The sequence below is a fragment of the Microtus pennsylvanicus genome, chromosome 4 (assembly GCF_037038515.1).
Source record: "Microtus pennsylvanicus isolate mMicPen1 chromosome 4, mMicPen1.hap1, whole genome shotgun sequence".
Classification (NCBI taxonomy): domain Eukaryota; kingdom Metazoa; phylum Chordata; class Mammalia; order Rodentia; family Cricetidae; genus Microtus; species Microtus pennsylvanicus.
The window spans coordinates 44296370-44321252 of NC_134582.1; the positions used below are offsets into that span (position 1 = coordinate 44296370).

Sequence of the window (24883 nt, forward strand, 5' to 3'; positions counted from 1 at the left end):
GCTATCATCTTTAAACAAGACTACACAGCTGAGCGTGGTGGTAGACGATACCACGAGGCTTGGGCAGGAGGGACGAGAAGTCAATGGCAGGGGGCTGGAGAGATGGCTCAGTGGTTAAGAGCATTGCCTGCTCTTCCAAAGGTCCTGAGTTCAATTCCCAGCAACCACATGGTGGCTCACAACCATCTGAAAAGAGGTCTGGCGCCCTCTTCTGGCCTTCAGGCATACAGACAAAATAATGTATAAATAAATAAATAAATAAATATTTAAAAAATAAAAGAAGTCAATGGCAGCATGGGCTCAAACAAAACAGAACAAGAATACACCATAATAACCAATAATCTAGTTGCGACTATTGACGTGTCAATCTAGGCAGGGTGCAGTGACACACATCTGTAAGACAGCACTTGGAAGGCAAAGGCTTTGAGGGCTGATGTAAGTTCAAGGTCAACTTGGTCTACATTAGATTTCAGGCCAGCTAAAGTTACATTAGTGAGCACCTGTCTCAAAAAATAAAAAAAACCGACCGGCAGTGGCGCATGCCTTTAATCCCAGTGCTCAGGAGGCAGAGGCAGGCGGATCTCTGTGAGTTCAAGACCAGCCTGGTCTACAGAGTGAGTCCCAAGACAGCTAGGGCTGTTACACACAGAGAAACCCTGTCTCCAAAAACCCAATAAACAAATAAAGTAAAATAATACAACATACACACATACATAACAAAGCAATTCCAGGAGGCTCTGATGTTTGTTTAGTTTCAAACAATTTAATGTTTCTATGTATTATATACTAATACCCCAAAGACTTCCTAGGTTTTTCCCAGGCAGCAGACAAATGAGCACTTTTATAACTACCATACATGCTAGTGCTGGTTTACAAGGTAGTTTGAAACTTTGTGGCATATTTTTCTTTATATTTCATCTAAGTAGAATATGGTGCAAAAAAATGGCTAATATGACTACCACTTGTCTTTAAATAGCAATAAAAATGTGGAGGCATCAGGACCCTTTCCCGTTCATTCATTCCTGAAGTCATAGGCTGTGTTAAACTGAGGAAGGCAGTCAGTGATCCACGCAGGCTTTCTATGGTGGTGGCACCAGAAGGAAGCCGACTGCGAGTCCCACAGCAGCCTCTGCAGGCTCGCCATGCTCCTTCTACTTTGGTCTAATGTCTTTTGTAGGGGCAATGTTTGTGGGAACGTACAGAGTGAGACATGAAAGGGGAGACTTGTACTTTTGTGAGTGTACAAACATGAACTGTGTGCAGAATTGAAATCATTGTGTGTTGGCCAGTCTTATGACAGCTTGACCCAAGAAGGAACCCACCTCCAGACTGGCTGTGTGTATTTTCTTAACTGACAATAGGTTTGGGAGGGCCCAGTTCACTGTGGACAGGAGGTCCTGGGAGCCATGGAAGATAAACCAGCAAGCAGCACTTTTCCATGGCCTCTGCTCCAGTTCCCTCCTGCAGGTCCCTGCCTTGAGTTCTTACCCTGACTTCCCTCAGTGGTGGACTGTGTTGTGGAACTATAAACTGAAATAAACACTTTCTTCCCCAAGCAGTTTTTGAGATAAGGTTTCTCTGTGTAAGACTGGCTGTCCTGGAACTCAGAGATCTGACTGCCTCTGCCTCCTGAGAGTTGAGATTAAAGGCATGCATGCACCACTCCTGGCTTGGCTGTGATATATATTTTTTCCACAGCAATAAAACCATAATTAAGACACAAAGTTTTAATTTTTAGAATATATTCTGGATTATTGTATAAGATTAGAAAATGCAGTCACAGTCAAGAACTTTAAACTCCAAAATTAAACGCTGATTACAGTAAAAGGTGCTACACAAGAGACATTTATTAATGTTCTATTGTATTTACAGTTTAATATAGCAACCAAAGTGAGCTAGCACTTGGGCAGCAAGCACATCATTCTACAGTTATAACAGTTGTAAAAGCAAGGAGTACAGAATGTTAGGGATCCTCTCAAAAGTTCCAAGCTAATTCTTGGTTCCTGACCCTCTGGGATTCTAGCCCGTTTCCAGAATAATGTTTTGTATTTCATCTGAATCTGCCTTTGCCCTTTCCATTTTATACAACAACAAATGCCTTTAGAATTCCTTTGTACACAGAACTACAGAATGAAAAGGTAATTTCTGAGTAGAGACTATGAAAAATTAATGCTTATGTACCAATTGAGAACATCTTTTTAACACTACAATGACTTTTGCACTATGGTTTTGCTTCCAGGTGTTCACACAGAGTACAATTTAACATATTTCTAGATTAATTTGAACAGGAAATATGGATTATGTGCAGAAATGCAGTCATAACCAAAGTTTTGACTTTTGAGAAAACCCCCTTTCAAACAGCCAGCTTTATGCATAGCTTACACTAATCTGTAATTTCAAATCTGCTTTGAAATGGAGAATGAATAAAGCAAGATTGCCCCCTACTGACTACAGGGGCATGGCTCATGCTATTTAAAATGACTACAAACAATATATAAGGCATTATTAATAATACATCACAGACTTGATTGCAAGAGCTTTTTCAAACATTAACCACTAATGATTCGATGATTACAGAATTCTGCATTAACTATTAACATTTTACACCTAGGAACAAAGAGAGAGAAATGATCTTTTTCAACAGTACTTTTATTTTTTAAAGCAGGTGACTGTTCCTCCATTCTGGTGGTGATTCACTTCCTGCAGGTGCACGCGCTTCTCAAGGGACTTCATCAGTGCAGGAAGGCCTTTGCCAGAAACCATCTGCCAAAGAAGGACATTGAATAGTCAATCTCTAGTGAGCCTGCTATTTTGACTAGAAGCAGGATGTAGTCACAGAAGACAAGATGTTTTGAGACATTTGTGGTATATTTCAACATAATTTGAAGATTACTATACATGGACATCATAGTAGCCAATAAACAGTCAACTTTCAGTTCTTAACATCAAGTGCCCCCCCACACTATAAATAACTGATACATTCTCTCTAAAGAGCGAATTTTATTTTATGTGTATGGGTGTTTTGTTTGCATGTCCATCTGTGCACCACATGTGTGCAGTGCTTCCAAGTTCAGAAAAGGACACTGCAGTTAAAGATGGTTTTGACCACCATGTGGGTGCTGAGAATTGAACCCTGGTCCTCTGGAAGAGCAGCAAGTGCTCTTAACTGCTGAGCCAACTCTCCAGCCCCAGGATGTTTTCTCTTAAAAAAAAAAAAGAGAGAGAGATCAGGAGTTTCTCACTCTTTTCTCTTCTGTTCTTAAAAAAAAGCACAAAATGGAAGCAGTGGTTCTTCATCCTACAGTTATTCTCCTTAGGATAGACTAGAACAGGACCATCTCCTAATCCATCATTCACTTGATGATTCTGTCAGCTCTCACACAGTGAATTCCAGTGAGGATACCAATGATGTCACTCTGTAAACTGTGGCAAAGTTAAAAAAATGAGCATAGTAAACTCACCTGTCCTAGCCTACAAATATGCTGCAGAAAACTTCAAACCAATGTGTGCGGGAAGCCTGTTTTTCAGAATATATGCTGCTGCAGCCAGCACAGCCTGGATAGCTAAGACTGGTGGGGGGGGGTGCCGGGATTGACACACGGAGGCTTCTTTTCAGGTGGAAGAACAGGAACCTTTATTTTGCCCAGCAACCTTTTATACCTCTATTCCTTCTGTGGAGACCCAACAGCCAGAAAGAACACAAACATCCTTGTCAATTACAGACCACGAGAAAGTTCCGCTGTCAGTCGTCAGGGGGAGTGAGGGTAGCTGGATCACAATATGCAATTCCTAATCAACTTTTAAAAACTAATATGACAGGCATGTATACTTTCTTTTTTAAAATTTTTAAAAATGTATTTAACTTTATTTTATGTGCATTGGTGTGAAGGTGTCAAATCCCTTGGAACTAGAATTACAAGCAGTTGTGAGCTGCCATGTGGTTGCTGGGAATTGAACCCAGGTCATCTGGAAGAACAGGCAGTGCCCTTAACCACTGAGCTATCTCTCCAGCACCTGAAATGTATACTTTCAAGATGATGTCTGTGTCTATGTGTGTCCCTGCCCTCCTCTCCTGGGCTGGGAACTGAACTCAGAGATGTGTCACTGATCACAGTCCCAGCCCTGTACAAATACACTGGTTTAGTTCTTGTGGAGGTGGTGTGGGGAAAAAAGTTGAGTAACTCCTCATTGTAATGCCCAAAGAAAGAGCACTAGGCACACACATACCAATTACTTTAACAAGTATAAGGAACTACTTTTTGGCACCCAATGCTGCATGACAACGGATGGGATCATCTATGATATGAGTCTTTAGTGTCCCCTTTCCCATCTCTCTAGAGTGTGGTAAAAACCACACAAAACCTTGCTGTTCCTTTTGTTTTGTTTTTCCTTAGACTGTATAAGCTTAAAAGGCGCCAACATGCAAAGAAGATTCAAATAGTCAGGGAAACTGCCAACATCTGCCACAACTCCAGATTCATTCCTGTCTGGTAGATCACTGGTATGGATTGCCTTTCACACCAAGAAGACAAAGTGACAGACTACAACTCACCATCGACACCGGAGGACTCAGACTGGAAATGTGAGCACAAACAGAAAGGAACAGATGGCTCCTGCCTGGAGGCCATTCTACCGAGGCCTAACAAACTCAAGTCATTCCCCCTTCATCAGTTTTGATGAGCAGATGAAAACCAAGAGTCAATGACCACCAAGTCCAACTGCAGGACACACTGGAATACAGGTAACTTTCCCACCAGTTAGTCCCTGCTGCTTTATAAACAGCTTTAACAGGTCTCAGAGTCACATAACATCCTGCTGGAGGATCCAGACTGAAGAAAGGAGCGAGAGCTGAACATCAGCATCATCCTCGCTTCTCAAATGCAGATGCCATGTGACCAGTTGGCTCATGGCCACACTGCCATGCCTTCCCTACCACTATCTTCTCAAACTGGGAGCCACAGTAAGCTCCTCCTTCAAGCTGCTTGTTGGGTGTTTTGACACAGTGGAACAGTAAAGCAGCTAATACAGTGGGTGGTGGCATGCTGTGATCACAGTGATACTCAAGTTGAGGAAGGAGTTGTTTAAGGACAGTCTGAGTCATCTATGTAGACAATGCCTTAAAAAACCAAAACCAAAAATACTGCTGGTTGTTGTTGGTGCACACCTTTAATTCAGCACTCGGGGGCAGAGGCAGGTTGATCTTCGTGGGTTCAAGGCCAGTATGGTCTACAGAGTGAGTTCCAGCATAGCCAGGGCTACACAGAGAAACCCTGTCTTGAGAAACACAAAAGCAAAACAAACCAACCAAAAACAAACAAACAAACAAAAAAACACCCCCTAAAAAAAAAACCACAGAAGTTTGAAAAATTGGAGGAATACTAAATGGCCTCAGCAAGTTTTGTGTGTGTATATAACATACATGTGTAATAATAATTTGATAGAGCTGTGATATGCAGGAATAGTTGGAAGAGGTGAAGATGAAAAGACAGTACTCCTGCATGAAATTCTCAAAAAGAGAAGTTTTCCAAGTTCAAAAGTATAAAGGGTTAATGCAGCTTTAAAAAAAAAGGGGGTGCAATGCACTGTGCTTCTTCCCTGTGCACTGTGCACATGCTCTGGTGTGCCATATATGGTGGCATATACCTTTTATCTCAGCACTTGGGAGGCAGAGGCAGGTGAATATCTGAGTTTGAGGCCAGTCTGAAGTACAGAGTTCCAGGACAGCTGGCAACCAAAACCCGGTCCTCTGGAAGAGCAAGTGCTTTTAACTGCAGAGCCATTGCTCCAGCCCCCATGGGTTCAGTCTTTATAGTTATTTTTGTTTGTCCTATATACTGGATAGCCTAGAAGTCTCTCTTCCTTTTGGTTTATGTTTTTAGACAGAGTCTCTCTACAAAGCCCTGGCTGTCCTGGAACTATGTAGACCAGGCTGACCTCAAATTCAGAGACTCCCAGCACAACACAGCACAGTAAGAAAAGTCTCTGTTCTAACAGCCTCTGTAAGCACCAAACTGAATCCAGAATGAAAGGTGTGTTACTTTCTACCATAGAGTTACTTCTGAAATTCTGTACCTGTGGTCTTTCTGGCACAGGTAAGCCTACAGCTAGCTTCTAATGAAGGATATCACCACAAAAGAAAGTCAGATGCAATGGAGTAATGCCATAATACTTCACATGATGGTTTTACTGTAACTTCTAACCAAATTGTCTGTCAACTAAAGAAAACAAGTGTTCTACATGTGGATCTGGACAGAGGTTTTAGTCTTTTCAATAAGCAAAGATCACTCATACCTACAGACCCTAACCATTTCCCTCCTAAGAATTCTCTGAGAGCTAATTGGTAAGGAAGCAATTAAAACTAAAAGCACTGCTTTCCAATCCATCCCCTTCACCTGACGCTCTAGACTCTCTGGGCCTATTTGAGTGATTTCATACTAACCAGTACACTGACGCTAGGCAGAAAGCAAAAAACTGTTCTGGTGCCCTCAGAGAGCTCTCATTCACTGGTATTATCTTTTCCTTTTTTCTGACTACCTCTAAAGCACACTGCAGCAGCCTTGCTCAAACCAGTTCCTGACCAGCTCCCACAGCACCGGCACGGTCCTGAAGACTGGTGCTGCAAATCATAACCCGGCGGATTCATGACTTTCTTTTAAAGATTTATTCATTCATTCATTCATTTATTTATTTATTTATTATATAACATTCTGCCTGCATATATGCCCGCACACCAGAAGAGGGTGCCAGATCTCATTACAGATAGTTGTGAGCCACCATATGATTGCTGGAAATTGAACTCAGGATCTCTGGAAGAGCAGCCAGTGCTCTTAACCACTGAGCCATTTCTCCAGCCCCAGATTCATGACTTTCAATCTAGACCACTCAGAAATATCCCTCAAATTTAACAATCTCCCATCAAAATTCTTCAAATACCTCAAAAGAACGGCACTCAACTTCATTTGGAAAAGCAAATCCAAAACAATCCTGTACAATAAAAGAACTTCTGGAGGCATCACAATCCCTGACTTCAAACTCTACTACAGAGCTTCAGTACTGAAAACGGCCTGGTACTGGCATAAGAACAGACAGGAGGACAAATGGAACTGAACAGAAGACCCGGATATCAATCCACACATCCGCAATTGAACACCTGATATTTGATAAAGAAGCAAAAAATATCAAATGGGGGGGAAAAAAGCATATTTAACAAGTGGTGCTGGCATAACTGGATATCCACACATAAAAAAATGAAAATAGACCCATATCTATCACCACGCAAAAACTCAAGTTCAAATGGATCAAAGACCTCAACATAAAGTCAACCACACTGAACCTTATAGAAGAGAAAGTGGGAAGTATACTTGAACACATTGGCACAGGGAACCACTTCCTAAATAGAACCCCAGCAGCAGAGACACTGAGAGAAACAATTAATAAATGGGACCTCCTGAAACTGAAGCTTCTGTAAAGCAAAGGACATGGTCAACAAGACGACAGACTACAGAATGGGAAAAGATCTTCACTAACCCCACATCAGACAGAGATCTAATCTCCAAAATATACAAAGAACTCAAGAAATTGGACACCAAAAGATCACATAATCCAATAAAAAAAATTGGAGTACAGACCTAAACAGAGTCTCAATAGAGACTCTCAACAGAGGACTCTAAAACGGCTGAAAGACACGTAAGGAAATGTTCAACATCCTTAGTCATCAGAGAAATGCAAATCAAAACAACTCTGAGATTCTATCTTCCACCTGTAAGAATGGCCAATATCAAAAACACTGATGACAACTTATGCTGGAGAGGTTGTGGGGTAAAGGGAACACTTCTGCATTGCTGGTGGGAATGCAAGCTGGTACAACCCCTTTGGATATCAGTGTGGCGATTTCTCAAAAATTTAGGAAACAACCTTCAAGACCCAATAATACCACTTTTAGGTATATATCCAAAGGATGCTCAATCGTCCACAAGTACATGTTCTCAACTATGCTCACAGCAGCTTTGTTTGCCATAGCCAAAACCTGGAAACAACCTAAATGCCCCTCAATAGAAGAATGGATAAGAAAAATGTGGTATATTTACACAATGGAGCACTACGCAGTAGAAAAAAATAACGACATCTTGAATTTTGCAGGAAAATAGATGGAGCTAGAAAACATTATTTTGAGTGAGGTAACCTAGACAAAGACAATTATCACATGTACTCACTCATAGGTGGTTTTTAACCATAAAGCAAAGAAAGCCAGCCTACAAACCACAATCCCAGAGAACTTAGACAACAATGAGGACCCTAAGAGAGACTTACATAGATATAATCTACATGGGAAGTAGAAAAAGACAAGATCTCCAGAGTAAATTGGGAGCATGGAGACCTTGGGGGAGGATTGAAGAGGGGTAGTGAGAGGCAGGGGGGGAGCAGATAAAAATGTAGAGCTCAATAAATATCAATTAAAAAAAAAACAACAAGCCGGACGATGGTGACGCATGCCTTTAATCCCAGCACTCGGGAGGCAGAGGCAGGGGGATCTCTGTGAGTTCAAGACCAGCCTGGTCTACAGAGCTAGTTCCAGGACAGGCTCCAAAGCCACAGAGAAACCCTGTCTCGAAAAACCAAAAAAAAAAAAAAAAACCAAACAACAACAAAAAAACTTTACAATCAAAGCTATAGAATAACGATTCCCATCAAAATCCCTAACACAGGAAAACAGAGTGTTAGGCAGTTCCTATTTCTTCTATATAAGAAGATGAAAAAAGTACAAAATTCCCCAGCATACTCAAACCTTCCGTGCTTCTCCTATTCCTCCCTTTCCTTCTCAAGGAGGAATTAAACCTTGTACACTGAGCTATAAGCCCAAGCCTGTCTAATGTCCTTGTAAATGAAAAATGAAGATGATGGAAATAAGGTATTCCAGGAAATTCATAGCTATCATCACGTTCCTGCAGGGCAGTTAAGCCTGTCCCACTAGGTTACTGTGGTTAGCAGTGATGCTTTGGAGGGTACCTGTCGGTGACTTCAGCACTGTTTACAATGAGAACCCACAGCCACCCTGAAGTCTGTTTCTGTTCTCTACTGCCTCAGGAGACTGAAGTTCTCTCCCACATGATTCTACAACCTGAATCCTAACTATCAATTAAGATTTGTGACAGCTGCTACACACGCCTTTTCTGAACCTTCAATAGGACTGATGTTTAAGGCTTTATTCTATCAAATATATAAATCCCCACAGCCCAAGGGGCAAAGAATCAAGTCCACAAAGGCAGTCTGCCTTGTCAGAGAGAAGCCTGCTATATTCTTTCTCAAGCGACCTCACCCTTCAGGTAGCTGCTGGATGAAGATGGGAGGCAGCCACTGGGGAAACTGTGAATCAAACATGGTTCAGGACTTAGGTCTGTTCCAGGTAAAGGAAAGGTCTCTCCTTCCCTTGGATTTGAGTTTCCTCTCCACCAGAGTGATGAAATCTGGGTATGGTCCTGAAAACAGGCTGCTGGAAAGGCTCAATGACTAATTTTAATAAATAGATGCCTTAGTGGGCTTGTCAGTAGCTCAAGGAAAAGGACCTACCCCAAACGTGCCTGCCAACTTCCCCCAGAGCATTCTCTGCAGGACATTCTGGGGCTCTGTGAGGTTGGTGATGAGGGAGGAGGCCTATGGACTCAATCACACCATCAATACCTTACTTGCACCCCTATTACTACTACGATTCTTGCCTTTATGCTGGCAAAAGATTTCTCTTCTCCCTCACCCTCATCAATAGCTTTCTGCAGACGCCACCCCTCTGATAAAAAGCGACAAGGCAAGGAGTCTGTATGCCCTCCTTACTGTTTATATACCCGGCACAGAGTCTCACTCAGAACAGAGCGGAACTCTGCAATGTAGCAAATGATCACAATGCAACTAGAAAACAGCGCCCCCATCCCTCCTTCAATACCTTTAATAAATAAAGAGAACTCTGGTCCTGGGGAGATTTGAGAAAGTTTCTGGCATCTTCCGAACTTTTGCGTAATTGATAAATCCTCTGAGAAACAGGAGAAAGCCTAAATAAAAAATAAAGTCAAGAATGAACTTCTAATTCCTACATTAAGTTCGTCCCCCAGAACCACCCCCTTGTAACAAGAACAAGTCATTTTCCTGCTGAAGCCTATTAATACAGGCTTCTCCAGGGGTTTTCCTATCACAGTGTCCACTTTTCAATGGGAAGACATAATCTCAAGTTAACACCTCTTTTGCATAGGATCTAATTGGTCTAAAAAGTTCCGGAATGTAAAATGGAACCAAACATTTGCATGTGGAAGCCTCACTGGGAAGCCTACAGAATCTCCCTGCTGAGTCCCCAAACAGCATCCACACAATTAACATCAAAAGGAGTGATTACAAATGGGTTTTGTTGTTTTGTTTTCTGACTATGGTCTCAGTACAGAGGCTGGTCTTGAACTCCTAATTTTCTAGCCTCCATCTCTGGAGTATTCTGGGATTACAGGCACATACAACTTTACTTTTCTCCAGCTTAATTCTAATCTTTTGTTATTTCTTTTTCTGCCAACAGTACACAATACTGTCCACTAGATGTCAGCATCCACTTATGTAAACTCCAGTTTTCTACTCTTCCAGGCGGTTTGACAGTACCATCCTTACATATTCGCCCCTCAGGTGGTGATATGCCCCTGCAATGAAAACACTCTTGACCTTCTTCAGAGACACTCTAACAAGATTTCAATATTTTTACTGATACAATTTGCATGTTATAAAGTTCACTGTATACAATACGAGTTTTAATGTATTTACTGACTGACTTGTATAACAATCACAATCTCATTTTTTTTTAAATTTTTATATATTAGTTTTTCACCTGCAGTCTGTTTGAGGGTGTCAGATCTTAGAGTTACAAACAGTTGCGAGTTGCCACGTGAGTGCTGAGAATTGAACCCAGGTCCTCCTGAAGAGCAGTCAGTGCTCTTAACCGCAGAGCCATCTCCCCAGCCCCTTGTTTTGTTTTTCAAGACAGGATTTCTCTATGTAACAGTCCTTCAGTTCTCCTGTAACTCTGTAGACCAGGCCGCCTCCCGAGTGCTCCCAGGCTCACGATCTAATTTCAGCATGTTTGACATCACCTTCCCAACCCCTGGACCTTAGTTAGTAGTTGTTCAGTCACCTGCTCCCACCTCCTCTCTCCCAGCCCCAAGCAATTATTAACCTAATTTGTCTGAAGAATTTTAAAATAAACTCAGTGGTGAAAAGTTCCTCTATTCCTCTTTCTTTGATTAAAAACCAAGATATCTGTGTTGAGACTAATAATACCATTCAGTTTGATTTCAAACCAGAAATACAGCATATGCTTATATGCTTGTTCTCCTGAAATGGGAGCTCCATCATTGGAATGGAGGGACCAACAGGTGCTACTTGGGAATGCAGGTGAATTTTTGCTAAATATTTCAACTACTAAGAAAAGCTTAGCCGGGCAGTGGTGGCGCAAGCCTTTAATCCCAGCACTTGGGAGGCAGAGGCAGGAGGATCTTTGTGAGTTAGAGACCAGCCTGGTCTACAAGAGCTAGTTCCAGGACAGGCTCCAAAACCACAGAGAAACCCTATCTCGAAAAACCAAAAAAAACCAAAACAAAAAAAAACAAAAAAAAGAATATTGGGAGAAAAGATGAAAAGAACTTTTTTTTTAAAGATTTCTCTCTCTCTTTTTTTAAAGATTTATGTATTATATATACAGTGTTCTGTCTTGAACCAAAATAATAGCAACAATAATAAAAAAATGGGGCAAATAAACTACTAGTGTAGGTTAACTACAGACACCAAGTTGAACGTGCTCTGAACAGATTCCTACAGAAGCTCCCAAAGAGAGGATGCAAGCACACCCGTCAAATAGAGGGTACAAACACACAAAGTCCTACCCCAGCCATGTTTGTTTTGAGGTTTTTTTTTTTTTTGGTTTTTATTTGAAACAGAATCTCTGTGTAGTCTTGGTTATCCTTGAACTCACTCTGCAGATGAGGCTAGCCTTGAATTCAGAGATCCACCTGCCTCTGCCTCCCAAGTACTGGGATTAAAGGCATGTGTCACCAATGCCTTGTCAAAACCCCCTTTTTGCTGTTATTACAGAAATAGAACACAGCAAGAATAATCAATAACACAATATTAATCTCTCTTCCATGAAACACTAATACAGAAATCAATCCTCAAATTACATTGCCAACAACCCATGTGAAAATGTTTACTATCTCCCCTTTGATTAGAGCTTCTAGGCCACGGAGCTCAATATCCTACCTAGCCTTTCTCTTGGAGTCCACCTTAGAGAACAAGCCAATAAATGATTGCTCCCGAGCTACTCTCATGCCACTCATTTTTACTAAACTTGTGGAACTCCAGGGAGGAGGAAATTCACCCTTTCTCTCTGGAATCATTAGATTCAGCAGGAGTAGACAACGCCTCAGTGCCTCCACTCAGGCGGGGAGCAACACGATGGACCACTTGCATTTCCTAAGATGCAGGGTCAGGAATGTACTCATCTGATGGCTAAGAAAGGCAGGTCTCAACTCAAGTTCCTGCTGGGTGTAGGTGTTGGGCTAAGCAGGCAGATTCACAAGCAACAGTACACCAATAGCTTGAACAGATGATTCAAGGTGTGTAAGGCAGGAACTAAATACAGTGGTGAACACTTGGGAGGCAAAGATCAAATCAAGTTCAAGGACATCCTGATCTACACAGCGAGTGCTGGCCAGCGATAGGGTGCACAGCAAGATCTTGTCTCAAAAATAGGAGACAGTCAAATTACGAATCTGAATACCAGGCATGATGGTGTGTACATGTAACACAGTACTTGAGAGGCTTAGGCAGGAAGATCAGTAGTTCAAGGTCATCCTCAGTCACACAGCAAGTTTAAGGCCAACCTGGCCAACACTGGGACTCAAAAACAACAACAACCAAACAAACAAAAAATACACGACCCCACAAAGAAGGCCAGATGTAGCTGCACATTTTAATTCCAGCACTTGGGAGGCAGAGGCAGGTGGAGCTCTGAATTTAAGGCCAGCCTGGTCTACAAATTGAGTTCCAGGGCAGCTAGGGCCACATAGAGACACCTTGTTTCAAAAAATAATAATAATAATAATAAAAACAAAAAGCAAAACAAAACCCCCAAACAAAACAAACAAACAAAAAAGTCTAAAAAGGAAGGAATGATTTTTGCAATAACCAAGAGTCTTGTTATGAGTGCTGAGCTTTCAGTAGACAGAGCAATGATGTCAAGTGCTAATCGATTTTTTCTTTTTATAAACTTTAATTACGTAAGTAACTGTTTGTTGGGGTGTGTGCAGGTGCTCTCACAGGCAGACATGGGTGTTGGGAATCAAACTTGGGTACTCTGCAAATGCCGGAAGCAAAGACCTGTATTTTGAGATCTGTATTTTGTTTACAGCCATCTTAAGCTCACAAGTAAGATATTCACCTTTGCAGGCAAGTTCTGGTCCTAGGACATTAGCCTAGTGAGACCTGCAGGCACCAGGCTTTTAGAAAACATTAGCATTTTCCTTTGTTAGTCAACAATCACAGGCCCCCCAGTATTTACCCATCAGCTAGGGAAGTCTCCAGGCCTGAATTCCAACAGACCTGACACACCTCCCCTCCCCCTTGCCATTGTGCTATATAACAGCTTCTGAGAAATAATAAACTTGATGGCTTGATCAGAAATACTGTCTTGCCTTCATTTCGCGTGACTTTTTTGTTCTTCCATTCCTCTTCCTCCTATAGATTTATCAGGGACCAACGTTTGCATCCGCTGGCTGGGATATGCAAAAATACTATGAACTTTTAACCACTGAGCCATCTCTCCTTTAAAAGCTACCGGGGGCTACTGCTTTGTAGACACAGCAGTAAAGATTGGTTTCTTTACTGAATCACACATTTTTTTTTATAGATAACAAACCCATATTAAAAAATTCACCCCGACGCTAATTTCATTGCTTTAATGATTTAGGAGGAAAATAGTTTAAAATAAAAAAAGAAAATAAATCATTATAATCTACAGAATAATCAGACTGCCTTCATGTGTGCATGTAACATATGTATATGTATGTATGTGTATGTATATAATTTTAAAACTTCTTTTTAATATAAATAAAGTCTTTTTAGCAAGGGTGAACTACAGAATTCTGGAAAGCCTGTAATTTCAGAAGTTATGTGCATTCTTCGGTGGTCTACTGACAGGTCTAACTTAAGATGGCTCACAAATATACAGGAATTAATTCAGCTGGATACAGTACACTAATAATCAACTCAGGACTGAGTCTGCAAACCCTCTGCAGAAATAACTCAAAAGCAGAAAAAAGCCACACTATACTGCATTAGTATGCCCCATGTATCACACATAAATGGGTTAGAAAAGCACTTCACAGACTCTATTTTAATGTGCATGCATTAGGAAACTATCTAATCTTTAATGAAAAAAATCTAAAAATTGTATTTTAAATTGATGGTAAATACAATACAGTGAGATGAGGCTTTATTAAAGTAATCTTAGCTGTCTAAGACATTTTTTAATTAGATAATTGTTTTTCTACTTTAAAAAGTTAAAAGCACTTACCTAAAACCAAGAACACCCACCAGAGCCAATACTGGCCATCGAAGTATCCAGGGAAATAGGTGGAAAACTGGAAAAAGCAGCAGAAGAAAAAGGCAGAGACTTTATTGCAGTCTAACAGAACAATTTCACTTATTAATTTAGGAGCACACAAAACACAACTGTCACTTAGACCACATATACATACTAAATTAATTAGTTAGTTCATTCATTCATTCATTTACTGTGCATGTTTTGCCTGTTGTTGTATGTGTACTACATGCATCAAGCTTGGTGCCTGAAGAATTTGGAAGCATCAGATCCTCTAGAACTGGTGTTAGGAATGGTTGTGAGACACCATGGGGTGCTGAGAATCAAACCCAAGTTCCCTGAAAGTGCAACAAGTGCCCTTAACCACTGAACAATCTACTAGCACCATAATAATTTTTTAAAAATATGGTCTATTTACTTCTAATTTGAAATAGTTTACAAGAAATGAAAAATGACGTCTTCTAATGGAAAAAAAACTGTAAAGTTCTCTGTTCTCTTCCGGACTCCTTACTTTCCAAGTGTGCACGTGCGCACGCACACACAAATGGATTTTGAGGGTGTTGAGGACTGTTTGGTATATAGCTCAGGCTGGATTTAGTAACGCTTCTTCTCCTTCAGCCTCCCAAGGGCTGGGATAACACGCTTGTGCCACCATACTTAACTCTTCATTTTGTTAGAAAACTTTAAAATCTCTGACATGGTGGTGCATGCCTTATAACCCTGGCAATACTTCACAAAGTACCCATCTAAGAATGTTTCTAGTTTCATTGTATATACTTAGCATTAGATGTGATTATTTGGTTGGCATTACTGTCTCCTTGCCAATGAAGTCCAATTTGTTCCTAATCTTGAATTTTGAACTTTGTATCAGGTACTTCATGGTAATCCTATACCTGTGCCAGGAATTGGCACAAGGCATTCTTTTGGCAAGTTAGAACTGAAGGTCTCGTAAAAGAGAAAAAGAACACAGATGGTCTCTAACAAAAGTGATTAACGTTATGACAGAACAAGACCAATATACATTCAGCAAAACCATCTTTTTACAATTGAGTCTTTCCCCAGCTTTGTGACAGGCAGGATGAAACAAAGTCCCTCAGGATGCTGGGTGGCAGTAGTCAGCCGCAGGTCTTTATCAGCTTTAAGATCACGGGATGAACCAGAATGTGCCATTGCAGGGTAAATGCATTGAATGTATGTGAAGTTCATGCTCTCCTGAGAAGTACTGCTGTGTTTTAGTGTGATACAGAACCATCTGTCTTTAACCCCGAGGGGAGCAAGAACTACAGTACAGCTGAAATTCAGCTCTCCCTGCTAGTGCTGTTTGATCTAATGAACATCTCTGGCGGGAACTGTTTTCGTAAGGAATGAAAACTTCCCCCATTTTTTTCTGACTTGCTAAGCCATTCTGACCTTGGTTTTCATTTAGATTCCAAAGATAACTAATAATGTAAACTTAGTCTATTTTCTTGGAGGCCCTGGTGTCCAAAGTCTGAGAATAAAAGTGTGGTATTCCCTCTTTGTCCATGAGAGACAGTGTTCAAGACCCTCACAAATGCTTTAAATGGCAGACAGCTCCAAAGCTTATGCATACATACAGCCTTTCCATATATGTGGACCTTTGATAAAGTTTGATTATGAATTGAGCACAATAAAAGATTAATGATAAGTGCCATTGAACTAACAATATACTGTGATAAGTTATACAAACATGGCTCTTTAAAAAAAATCTTGCTGCTATAAAGATCTTAGAAACCTCAGTATGGAATTTTTTTCTTTTTCTTAAAAGCAACTTTTTTTTTTTTTAAATTAAGCATACAATGTACTGCTGGCAAGGAAGGCACCAGGTCTCATTACATTACAGATGGTTGTGAGCCACCATGTGGTTGCTGGGAATTGAACTCGGGATCTCTGAAAGAGCAGCCAGTGTTCTTACCCTCTGAGCCATCTCTCCAGCCCATGGAATTTTTTTCTTTCATTATTGTGTGAAAGCTTTCACCTTTCATTAAAAGCATGTGGCTTCTCTTTGGCATATCCAAACTGCCAGCATTGCTATGACTGCAATTTGGGACTTTTAAAATAAAGATTACCAACCACAAGCACTGTGATACCAATATGGTTCCCAAACAAGGCAAGTTTTGAACAGGATTTCAGAATTTATTGTTTTGTATGGCATGTCAATTAAAACTTACGGCTTGGGTCAGGCATAGTAGTGCATGCCTTTGATCCCAGCACTCAGAAGGTAGAGGCAGGTGGATCTGTGAGCTCTAAAAGCCAGTCTGGTCTACATAGCAAGTACCAGTCCATCCAGGGCTAAACAATGTAACACTGTCTCAAAACAAACAATGAAACAAACAAAAAAAACCCTTATCAACTGTTTCTGAAAAATTCAGATTCTGACCAGAGGTAACTCAGCTAAGAAGCAGAGACATAGTATGCTCCAGTGCATACATACTTTCTATTCCATGTGTGTGTGTTTATATGTAGAAAGCATGTGTTTGTACATGTGTGCATGCATGCCTTGGTATCCTGGCTTTCCACTTTGTTAAAAGCAGGGTCTCCCCGTGCTACACACAGACGCTGGCTGGCTGCTCCCTTCCAGGGGTTCTTGTCTTTGCCTGTCATCTCCCCACAGGAGCGCTGGTACTACTACTGAATCTAGGTTTTCCTTAAGTTTTAGGAACCCAAAATCAGGATGTTAAGCTTTTGCAGCAAATACTTTTCCACTGAGGCATATTCCCAGCTCCTAATATTTTATTTCTTAATAAAACAACAGTTAAAATTTAAAAAAGGAATGTCAACTTCTCATGGATTAGGGTCTTAAAGTCCATTGGTTTTGACTCTTTGTTTTTCTGAAAGTCCATGTTTTTAGATGAATACAAATGAACTACACAGGGGGAAAAACCCACAATTACCTAATTTTCAAAGGATTTTAGATTTCTAAAATAGTCAATGAGTCCTTTGACTTACTCTGAAAAACTACAATGGCCAAGTAACATCGATTAGCTATGTATGTTGTGTGTGGTGTGGATGCACGGTACAAATATGCACCAGTGTGCATGGACACACACAGAAGCCAGAGACAAGGTCTCACTAAATCAGAAGCTCGCCTTTTTGACTGGAATGGCTGGGCAATGAGCTCTGTGATCTGCCTATTTCCACTCTCCAATGCTTGGGAGTCATAGACATGTGCAGCTATGCCCACCTTTTTATGTGGCTGGGAACTCAAAACTGGGATCCCTGTGCTTGCAAGCAAGTGTTCATTCCCACTGAACAATTTCCCCAGCCATAGTTTACCAGTTTATAATTACCTGGTTTCCTCTGCCAGGTCGACAATAGCAACAAACTCACCTGAAGACAAACTATACTTGTTTTGCTTGTTTGCTGTTTGTAGACAGGATTTCCCTGTATGGTCCTGGCAGGCTTGGAACTCACTATGCAACCAGGTTGGCCTTGAACTCATAGAGATCCATCCATCTCTGATGGGATTAAAGGTGTGTGCCCATGTGTTTTTTTATAAAGTATACTTTATAAAAAAAAAAAAGTATTGAACCCATTGGTGAATCTTCTTTTGTTGTTGCTGCTGCTGTTTTTTTTTGTTTGTTTGTTTGTTTGTTTTCCGAGACAGGGTTTCTTTGTAGTTTTGGAGCATGTCCTAGAAACGAGCTCTTGTAGACCAGGCTAGTCTCGAACTCACAGAGATCCGCCTGCCTCTGCCTTTCAAGTGCTGGGAATAAAGGTGTGTATGACCACACCCAGCCCCACTGGTGAATCTTGTTCAGCATCTAGGTTTTTGAAGTATACTTTGTACCTGATCCTGACATGTACAGCTCCATCAAGATCACCAGGTACATCATCAAGGAGTATTCAGAGAACACTGGAGAAAGCCAAGAGACTGAGCAGAAGCACATCCGGGATTACTGAAGAATTTCTAGAACCCAAGGTCAAGCATCTTGTGTACCTTGGCTCCCTCTTTGAAACCATTTTGTACAGTTGTGTCGCTTTGAACAAATTAAAGTTACTTTTTTCTTTTAAAGATTTATTTATTATGTCTACAACATTGTGCCTCGATGTATGCCCGCACGCCAGAAGAGGGCGCCAGATCTCATTACAGATGGTTGTGAGCCACCATGTGGTTGCTGGGAATTGAACCCAGGACCTCTGGAAGAGCAGCAGCCAGTGCCATCTCTCCAGCCCTTAAAGTTACTTTTTAAAAGCGCCTATACGTCCTAGAACTTAAACTATTTTACGCAATATCAACTGGGAACTCCCATATCACCGAAGACATCGCTATACTTTTATCAAAAGAAAATTCCCTAATGGAGCAGTAGATGTTTCTACATAACCAGTCCTAGAAGGAAAAACTAGGGAAGGATAGACAATGTCATGAAATTAAAATTTCACAAGAATTAACATGATGGGGGCTGGAGAGATGGCTCAGCGGTTAGGAGCATTGCCTGCTCTTCCAAAGGTCCTGAGTTCAATTCCCAGCTACCACATGGTGGCTCACAACCATCTGTAATGAGGTCTGGTACCCTCTTCTGGCCTGCAGGCATACACGCAGACAGAATATTGTATACATAATAAATAAATATAAAAAAAAAGAATTAACATGATGAATGCCCGCCCCTCTATCACAGAAACTCCAGGTGTCCACACGCATTAGTACTTCATACATATCAAAACAACCTATAAAACAGATCATCTCCTAGATCTGAACATGAAACAAGGAGATAGGAATTACATGCAACTGATTTTAGCTCACTTTACCATGGAATCAGAACAAAGACAAACCAGATTATCCCTTTAAATATCAAGATAACTGAAAATTAAAAATCAAATATTCAAAGTCATTCTAATTACTGCCTCTTGACACAATCTATGTTCTCTGCTATGCAACTTACCCTGACAATAAGGATCCATTTAATTAGAGAAAGACCAAATCCTGAGATGGCCCCATACCTTCCCGCAGCTGAGGTGGTCAGGCAAAAAGACAAGAAGAACCCAATCCAGTTGAAGAGGAATGCCACTGTAAGAGTGGAGGGAAAAGATATGTTAACCAAGGGACAGGAGTGTTTTCTGCAGCAGCCCCTACTTATGTGGCATTCCCTAGGATATAAAAGATAGCCTGCACTTGACAAACCATCTCCGCCTCCCCTTGATCTCCCTCAAAAGCAAGGAAAGACTTTGTGAATCTCATGCTGCATGCTCTGTGCCTACCAACCTGCTCCTGTCTTTGCTGCCATATAGGTTAGTGAGTAAACGAAACACTTCAGACAGCAACCTGGCACCTCACATAAGTGAGTCAAGTTACTCATCCTCCTGCTGTGTCTTCTGACAGCTCAGAGCATCACTATTTTTGCACTACATTTTTTATTTTTCACAGAGTAAATAAAATAGGTGCTCACATGTAAGTGAGGTGCATAAAAAAGTATAAAACAGCATTAAGAAGGGGAAAGTCTGCTGGAGAGATGGCTCAGAGGTTACGAGCACTGGCTGTTCTTCCAGAAGTCCTGAGTTCAACTCCCAGCAGCCACTTGGTGGCTCACTACCATTTGAAATGAGATCTGGGGCCCTATTCTGGAATGCAGGCAGAACAGTGTATAAATAATAGCTGGGTAGTAGTGGCGCACGCCTTTAATTCTAGTCCTCAGAGGCAGGCGGAACTCTGTGAGTTCTAGTCCAGCCTGTTTTCAGACTGGCTCCATAGCTACTGAGAAACCCTGTCTTGACAAACAAGGAAAAAGGAAAGGAAAGGAAGAGAAAAGGGGCAGAGTCAGATTGACTTTGTTTTTTTTTTTTAATAATTTTTTTTTTTTGGTTTTTCGAGACAGGGTTTTTTTTAAAAGTATTTGTTTGTTTGTTTGTTTATTATGTATACAATATTCTGTCTGTATGCCTGAAGGCCAGAAGAGGGCGCCAGACCTCTTTACAGATGGTTGTGAGCCACCATGTGGTTGCTGGGAATTGAACTCAGGACCTTTGAAAGGGCAGGCAATGCTCTTAACCACTGAGCCATCTCTCCAGCCCCCCAGATTGACTTTGATCTATCAAAAAATTAGAAGTTTACAGAACAAAACCTATCAATGCTGTTGCATTCCTACTCTGCCATCTGGGTATGAGCAGCAGCAATAACAATGGGCCCTGAAGGCCTGAAAGATGATATTCGGCATGTGTTAACACTGTGGCATCCATAATTGCTTTAAACATACTGTCCATTCAGAGCACTTGGGCTTATAGGAAGTGACTACTACATGTATACTTACTGAAAAAAGTTAACATAAAAATCCCATCATTTCCTATCCTCAGCTGGTCAGCATCGTCAAAATCATCCCGACCCACAAAATCTTCATCCTAAATGAAGGAAAAAGAGTAAGACAGGGTTATGATGAATTATTTCTAGACAAAAGAATGACTGGCACAAAAGGTGAGATGCATAACCAAAAACCTTCCTTTTCGTGAAAGGTCTACTGTAATTGGTGCAAACATACCCCTTCACTGACAGAGTAGGCTGCTTAAGACTGCTTGGTAAGTTGGCTAAGAGACAAACTTTCCTTGTTGCTTCCTCAGTGCTGCTAGACCCAATACAGGATTGCCTACGTCTTTCTTTTTTTGCTTTTGTTTTTCAAGACAGGGCTATCCCGAAACTCTCTTTGTATATCAGGCTAGCCTCAAACTCAAAGATATGCCTGTTTCTGCCTCCTAAGAAGCAGATGGATCTCTGTGAGTTCAAAGCCACCTTGGGCTACAGAAGACTGAACCTGTCTAAAAGAGAAACAGAGCCCATACAAAGGTAATCCCAGCACTTGGGATCACATGCCTTTAATCCCTGCACTACAGAGGTGGCGACAGGAGCTATGGCTGGGTGGGGAAGAGACAGGAACTCAGTGGAGTGTGGAGTCTGAGGTTGATGGAGAACACTACAGGATCACCCTTTTGGTCTGAAGATTTGGTAATCTCTCTAGTGGTTGGCAGTTTTGCTTTTCTGATTTTCAGGTTGAACCCCAATATCTGCTTCTGGGTTTTTATTATTCATGCTACACTGTTTGGTGCATCATTTTCAGAAGATGCTTATTATTCCAAAAGAAAATGTATATGCTTAAAATTAGCTGTAACCAAGACAATTCTAGTAACTCAATAATGGATAATGAAAGTAACTCCAACTAAGCAGCCCCCAAACAACATAGATCAAACAAACAAACTGCTTACTCTTCCAGGAACCAAAGGGATTGTGGCTTCAGTCTTGGTTCTTTCAGCCTCATCATAACTGGGCAGTGTTGTAGCCACGTTATAAGAAGGGGGCTTTGGAAACCCAGATTCATCTTTGTAGTCAAAATACGCTGCAGAAAAAAAAAGTAATAAAATCCATCTGAAGCAAAAGACATTGATTTATAAATAAATGTGACACTTGGAACAATTTTTAAGTATGTATTTAAAAACAAGATTGTCCATACCTTTATTCCTAACACTCAGGAGGCAAAAGTGGGTGGATCTCTGTGAGTTTAAGGCCAGCCTGTTATACATTAGCAAGTTCCAATTCAGCCAAGGCTACACTGTGAGACCTTGCCTCAAAGTACATATATCCATACAAACACACATACATAAAAATAAATTAAAAACTCACTTGCTATACTTATTTCCAACTCTGAATCTAACAGGCGTTTATTCTGTGGTACTGGGGATCAAATCCAGGGACTTGTAGCCAAGTACTCTACCATCGAGCTGCCACCTCCAACCCTCTTTTTACCTTTTATTTTGCTAAGCTACCCTTGAACTTACAATCTGCCTGTCCCAGACTCTTAAGTGATCACTAGAACTGGTGATTTAAATAGTCATGGAAAACACTTAGGCTAACACTTTACACAAGCCAGGTATGGTGTGCCTGTGATCTCAGGTTTTTGGGCGATGGATGTTACAGGGTCACAGCTTGAGTTTTGCCTAGGAAACACAGCCAGATCTCCTGTCAATGGTTAAAAAGTCTTCACATGTGCACTAAGATCTACACTGTAGTTTCCTCTCATTAAAAAAAAAAATGAAAATCAACTTGAAAAAAGAAAAGGGCTTAATATTCATGTGTTCCTGTTTTTACTAGGTAACTAACTGGGTTATAAAATAACTCTATGAACTCTTTCATCTCCTCTTTTGAACACTGTACTTCAAGCTCACTGACTTCTGTCACAAAATACGCAGCACAACAGAAAAGATGTATTTACAAGGTTAAACTTGCTGTTCTTGTTTGGTTTTTGTTTTTTGAGGCAGGGTTTCCTAGCTGTCCTGGAACTAGCTCTTGTAGACCAGGCTGGCCTCAAACTCACAGAGATCCACCTGCCTCTGCTACCCAAGTGCTGGGATTAAAGGTGTGCGCCACCACCGCCTGGCTTCTAAATATTTTTCAAGTTTCAAAAGAAAAAAAAAATCTGTTTGTCTTTCTTTTACTCTCTAGTTATGAATTAGCTTCTCCATAAATTTGTTGTTGTGCAGCCTCAGCTGGCCTGGAACTGCCACTGCCCTGCCTTGACCTCCAGGGTACTGATATTAGAAGTGTGAACTAATACACCAGCTAACTTCAACATTCTTATTGTAATAATTATTGAAATTGTCAATCATCAATGCCCCTCATTAACAAAAAAGAAATAACAATCTCCTCTTCCTTCTCCTCCTCTTCTGTAATAGGATCTAGTAATATAAAACTCAACCTGGGGGACTGGAGAGATGGCTCGGTGGTTAAGAGCACTGACTGACCCTTCTGGAGGCCCTGAGTTTGATTCCCAATGATGACATGGCAGCTCACAACCATCTATAATGGGATCTAGTGCCCTCTTCCATCATGCAGGCATACAAGCAAGTAGAGCACTTCTACACAGAAAATACATGAACAAATCTTTAAGAGACTATGTACTCAGTATGTATTCAAACTGTCTCTAGTCTCAACCTTCCAAGGTATGAGCCATCATGCCCAGTATTCAGGTTTTGGGTGTGGTGGTACATGCCTATAACCCCAACTTTCTAGGTAGAGGCAGGAAAACCAGGAGTTCAAGGTCAGTCTCCCTATACATAGTATTTGAGGACAACCTGGTCTATGGGGATCTTTTCTCAAAACAAAAGAAGAAAAATTAAATATCCATTTTGGAAAAAAGTCACTAAGAAGTTAGAGCTAATGGCGAAGCAGTGTTTTGTTTAAAACAGTTTCTGTGTGGTTATTTTGGGTGTAAGCTAGCCGGGAGGCCAAGACAAACAAGGGACCTCCTCCCTTGCAACTGGAGGGATCTGTGCTAGCGCTGGCCTCAGTACCCACCTGCATTCTCTGCAGAAATGCTGCTGTATGGTGGAGGAGCATCACCTGCAGTCTGCTCGGGTTCCCCAGGCTCCTCTTCATTCTGCAGCTGAATAAAAACATCAGATATTAACACTCACACACACACAAAAACAAATTCAAAAGATACAAACCTAAAAACTAGAGTAGCCTATCTGGAACGCTATCTGGCATTGTGTTTGTTTCCAAAGCCTTCTTAAAGTATCCTAATCCCAGGAAGTTATTTTAAGGAAATGAAACAAAAAGAAAAAGTTATATAAGAATCATACTCCAACTTCCCACAGGTCAGGGAACCCTGATTGCTCTTCGAGCTGATGAGGGAGAGGGACTTGATCAGGGGAGGGGGAGGGAAATGGGAGGCGGTGGCGGGGAGGAGGCAGAAATCCTTAATAAATAAATATTAAAAAAAAAAAAAAAGAATCATACTCCAAGTACACATTCCTGTAGTCTCAGTCATAGACAAGCCTGGGCTATATAAAATATGAGGCCTATCTAAAAAGAAAACAGAAAAAGCCAAATGTAGCTCAAGCTTGCCTCAAATTTGTCAAGGAGCTAACAAAGGCCCTGTACTCCTGACCTTCCCACTCCTACTTCCCACGTGTTGGGATTTCAGGTGTGAACCACCATGCCCAGCTATCAAAAAATAGACTAAGAAAAAAAATCAAAACTTCAAAGAAAATTCGACAACTTAGAAACTTATAGAACCATTACATGAAGAAAAGTCTGATTTTTATCAAACAATATGCATTGTGCAATTTGTTTGTAAAAGGATAATCATATAATGGAAAGAAGATCTAGAATGAGATATCTATAATTCAGAACTATCTTTAGGTAATGAAAGTATAAAGGGTTTCTCCTTGTTTACATTTAGACTCTAATTTCATTGCTTGTACAATTTCTTTAAAGTTAGAAAAGCAATCTGGTAGGACAAATATTGAAAATACACAAACCAAGTC

At 40.9% G+C, this 24883-nt stretch overlaps 1 protein-coding gene across 1 annotated transcript in view; it reads right to left on the minus strand.

Moving 5' to 3' along the window:
* Nucleotides 1–1829: 1829 nt before the first annotated feature.
* Ndfip1 (Nedd4 family interacting protein 1) overlaps nt 1830–24883 on the minus strand; it is a 44857-nt gene continuing 21803 nt past the window's right edge. The window contains exons 2-8 of the mRNA XM_075968793.1: nt 23910–23997; nt 21824–21954; nt 20881–20968; nt 19519–19643; nt 14591–14657; nt 9935–10040; nt 1830–2763 (exon numbers count right to left, since the gene is read on the minus strand). Coding sequence (XP_075824908.1) covers nt 9937–10040; nt 14591–14657; nt 19519–19643; nt 20881–20968; nt 21824–21954; nt 23910–23997 — 603 coding nt within the window. The 3' untranslated portion in view covers nt 1830–2763; nt 9935–9936. The remainder of the gene's footprint in view (nt 2764–9934; nt 10041–14590; nt 14658–19518; nt 19644–20880; nt 20969–21823; nt 21955–23909; nt 23998–24883) is intronic.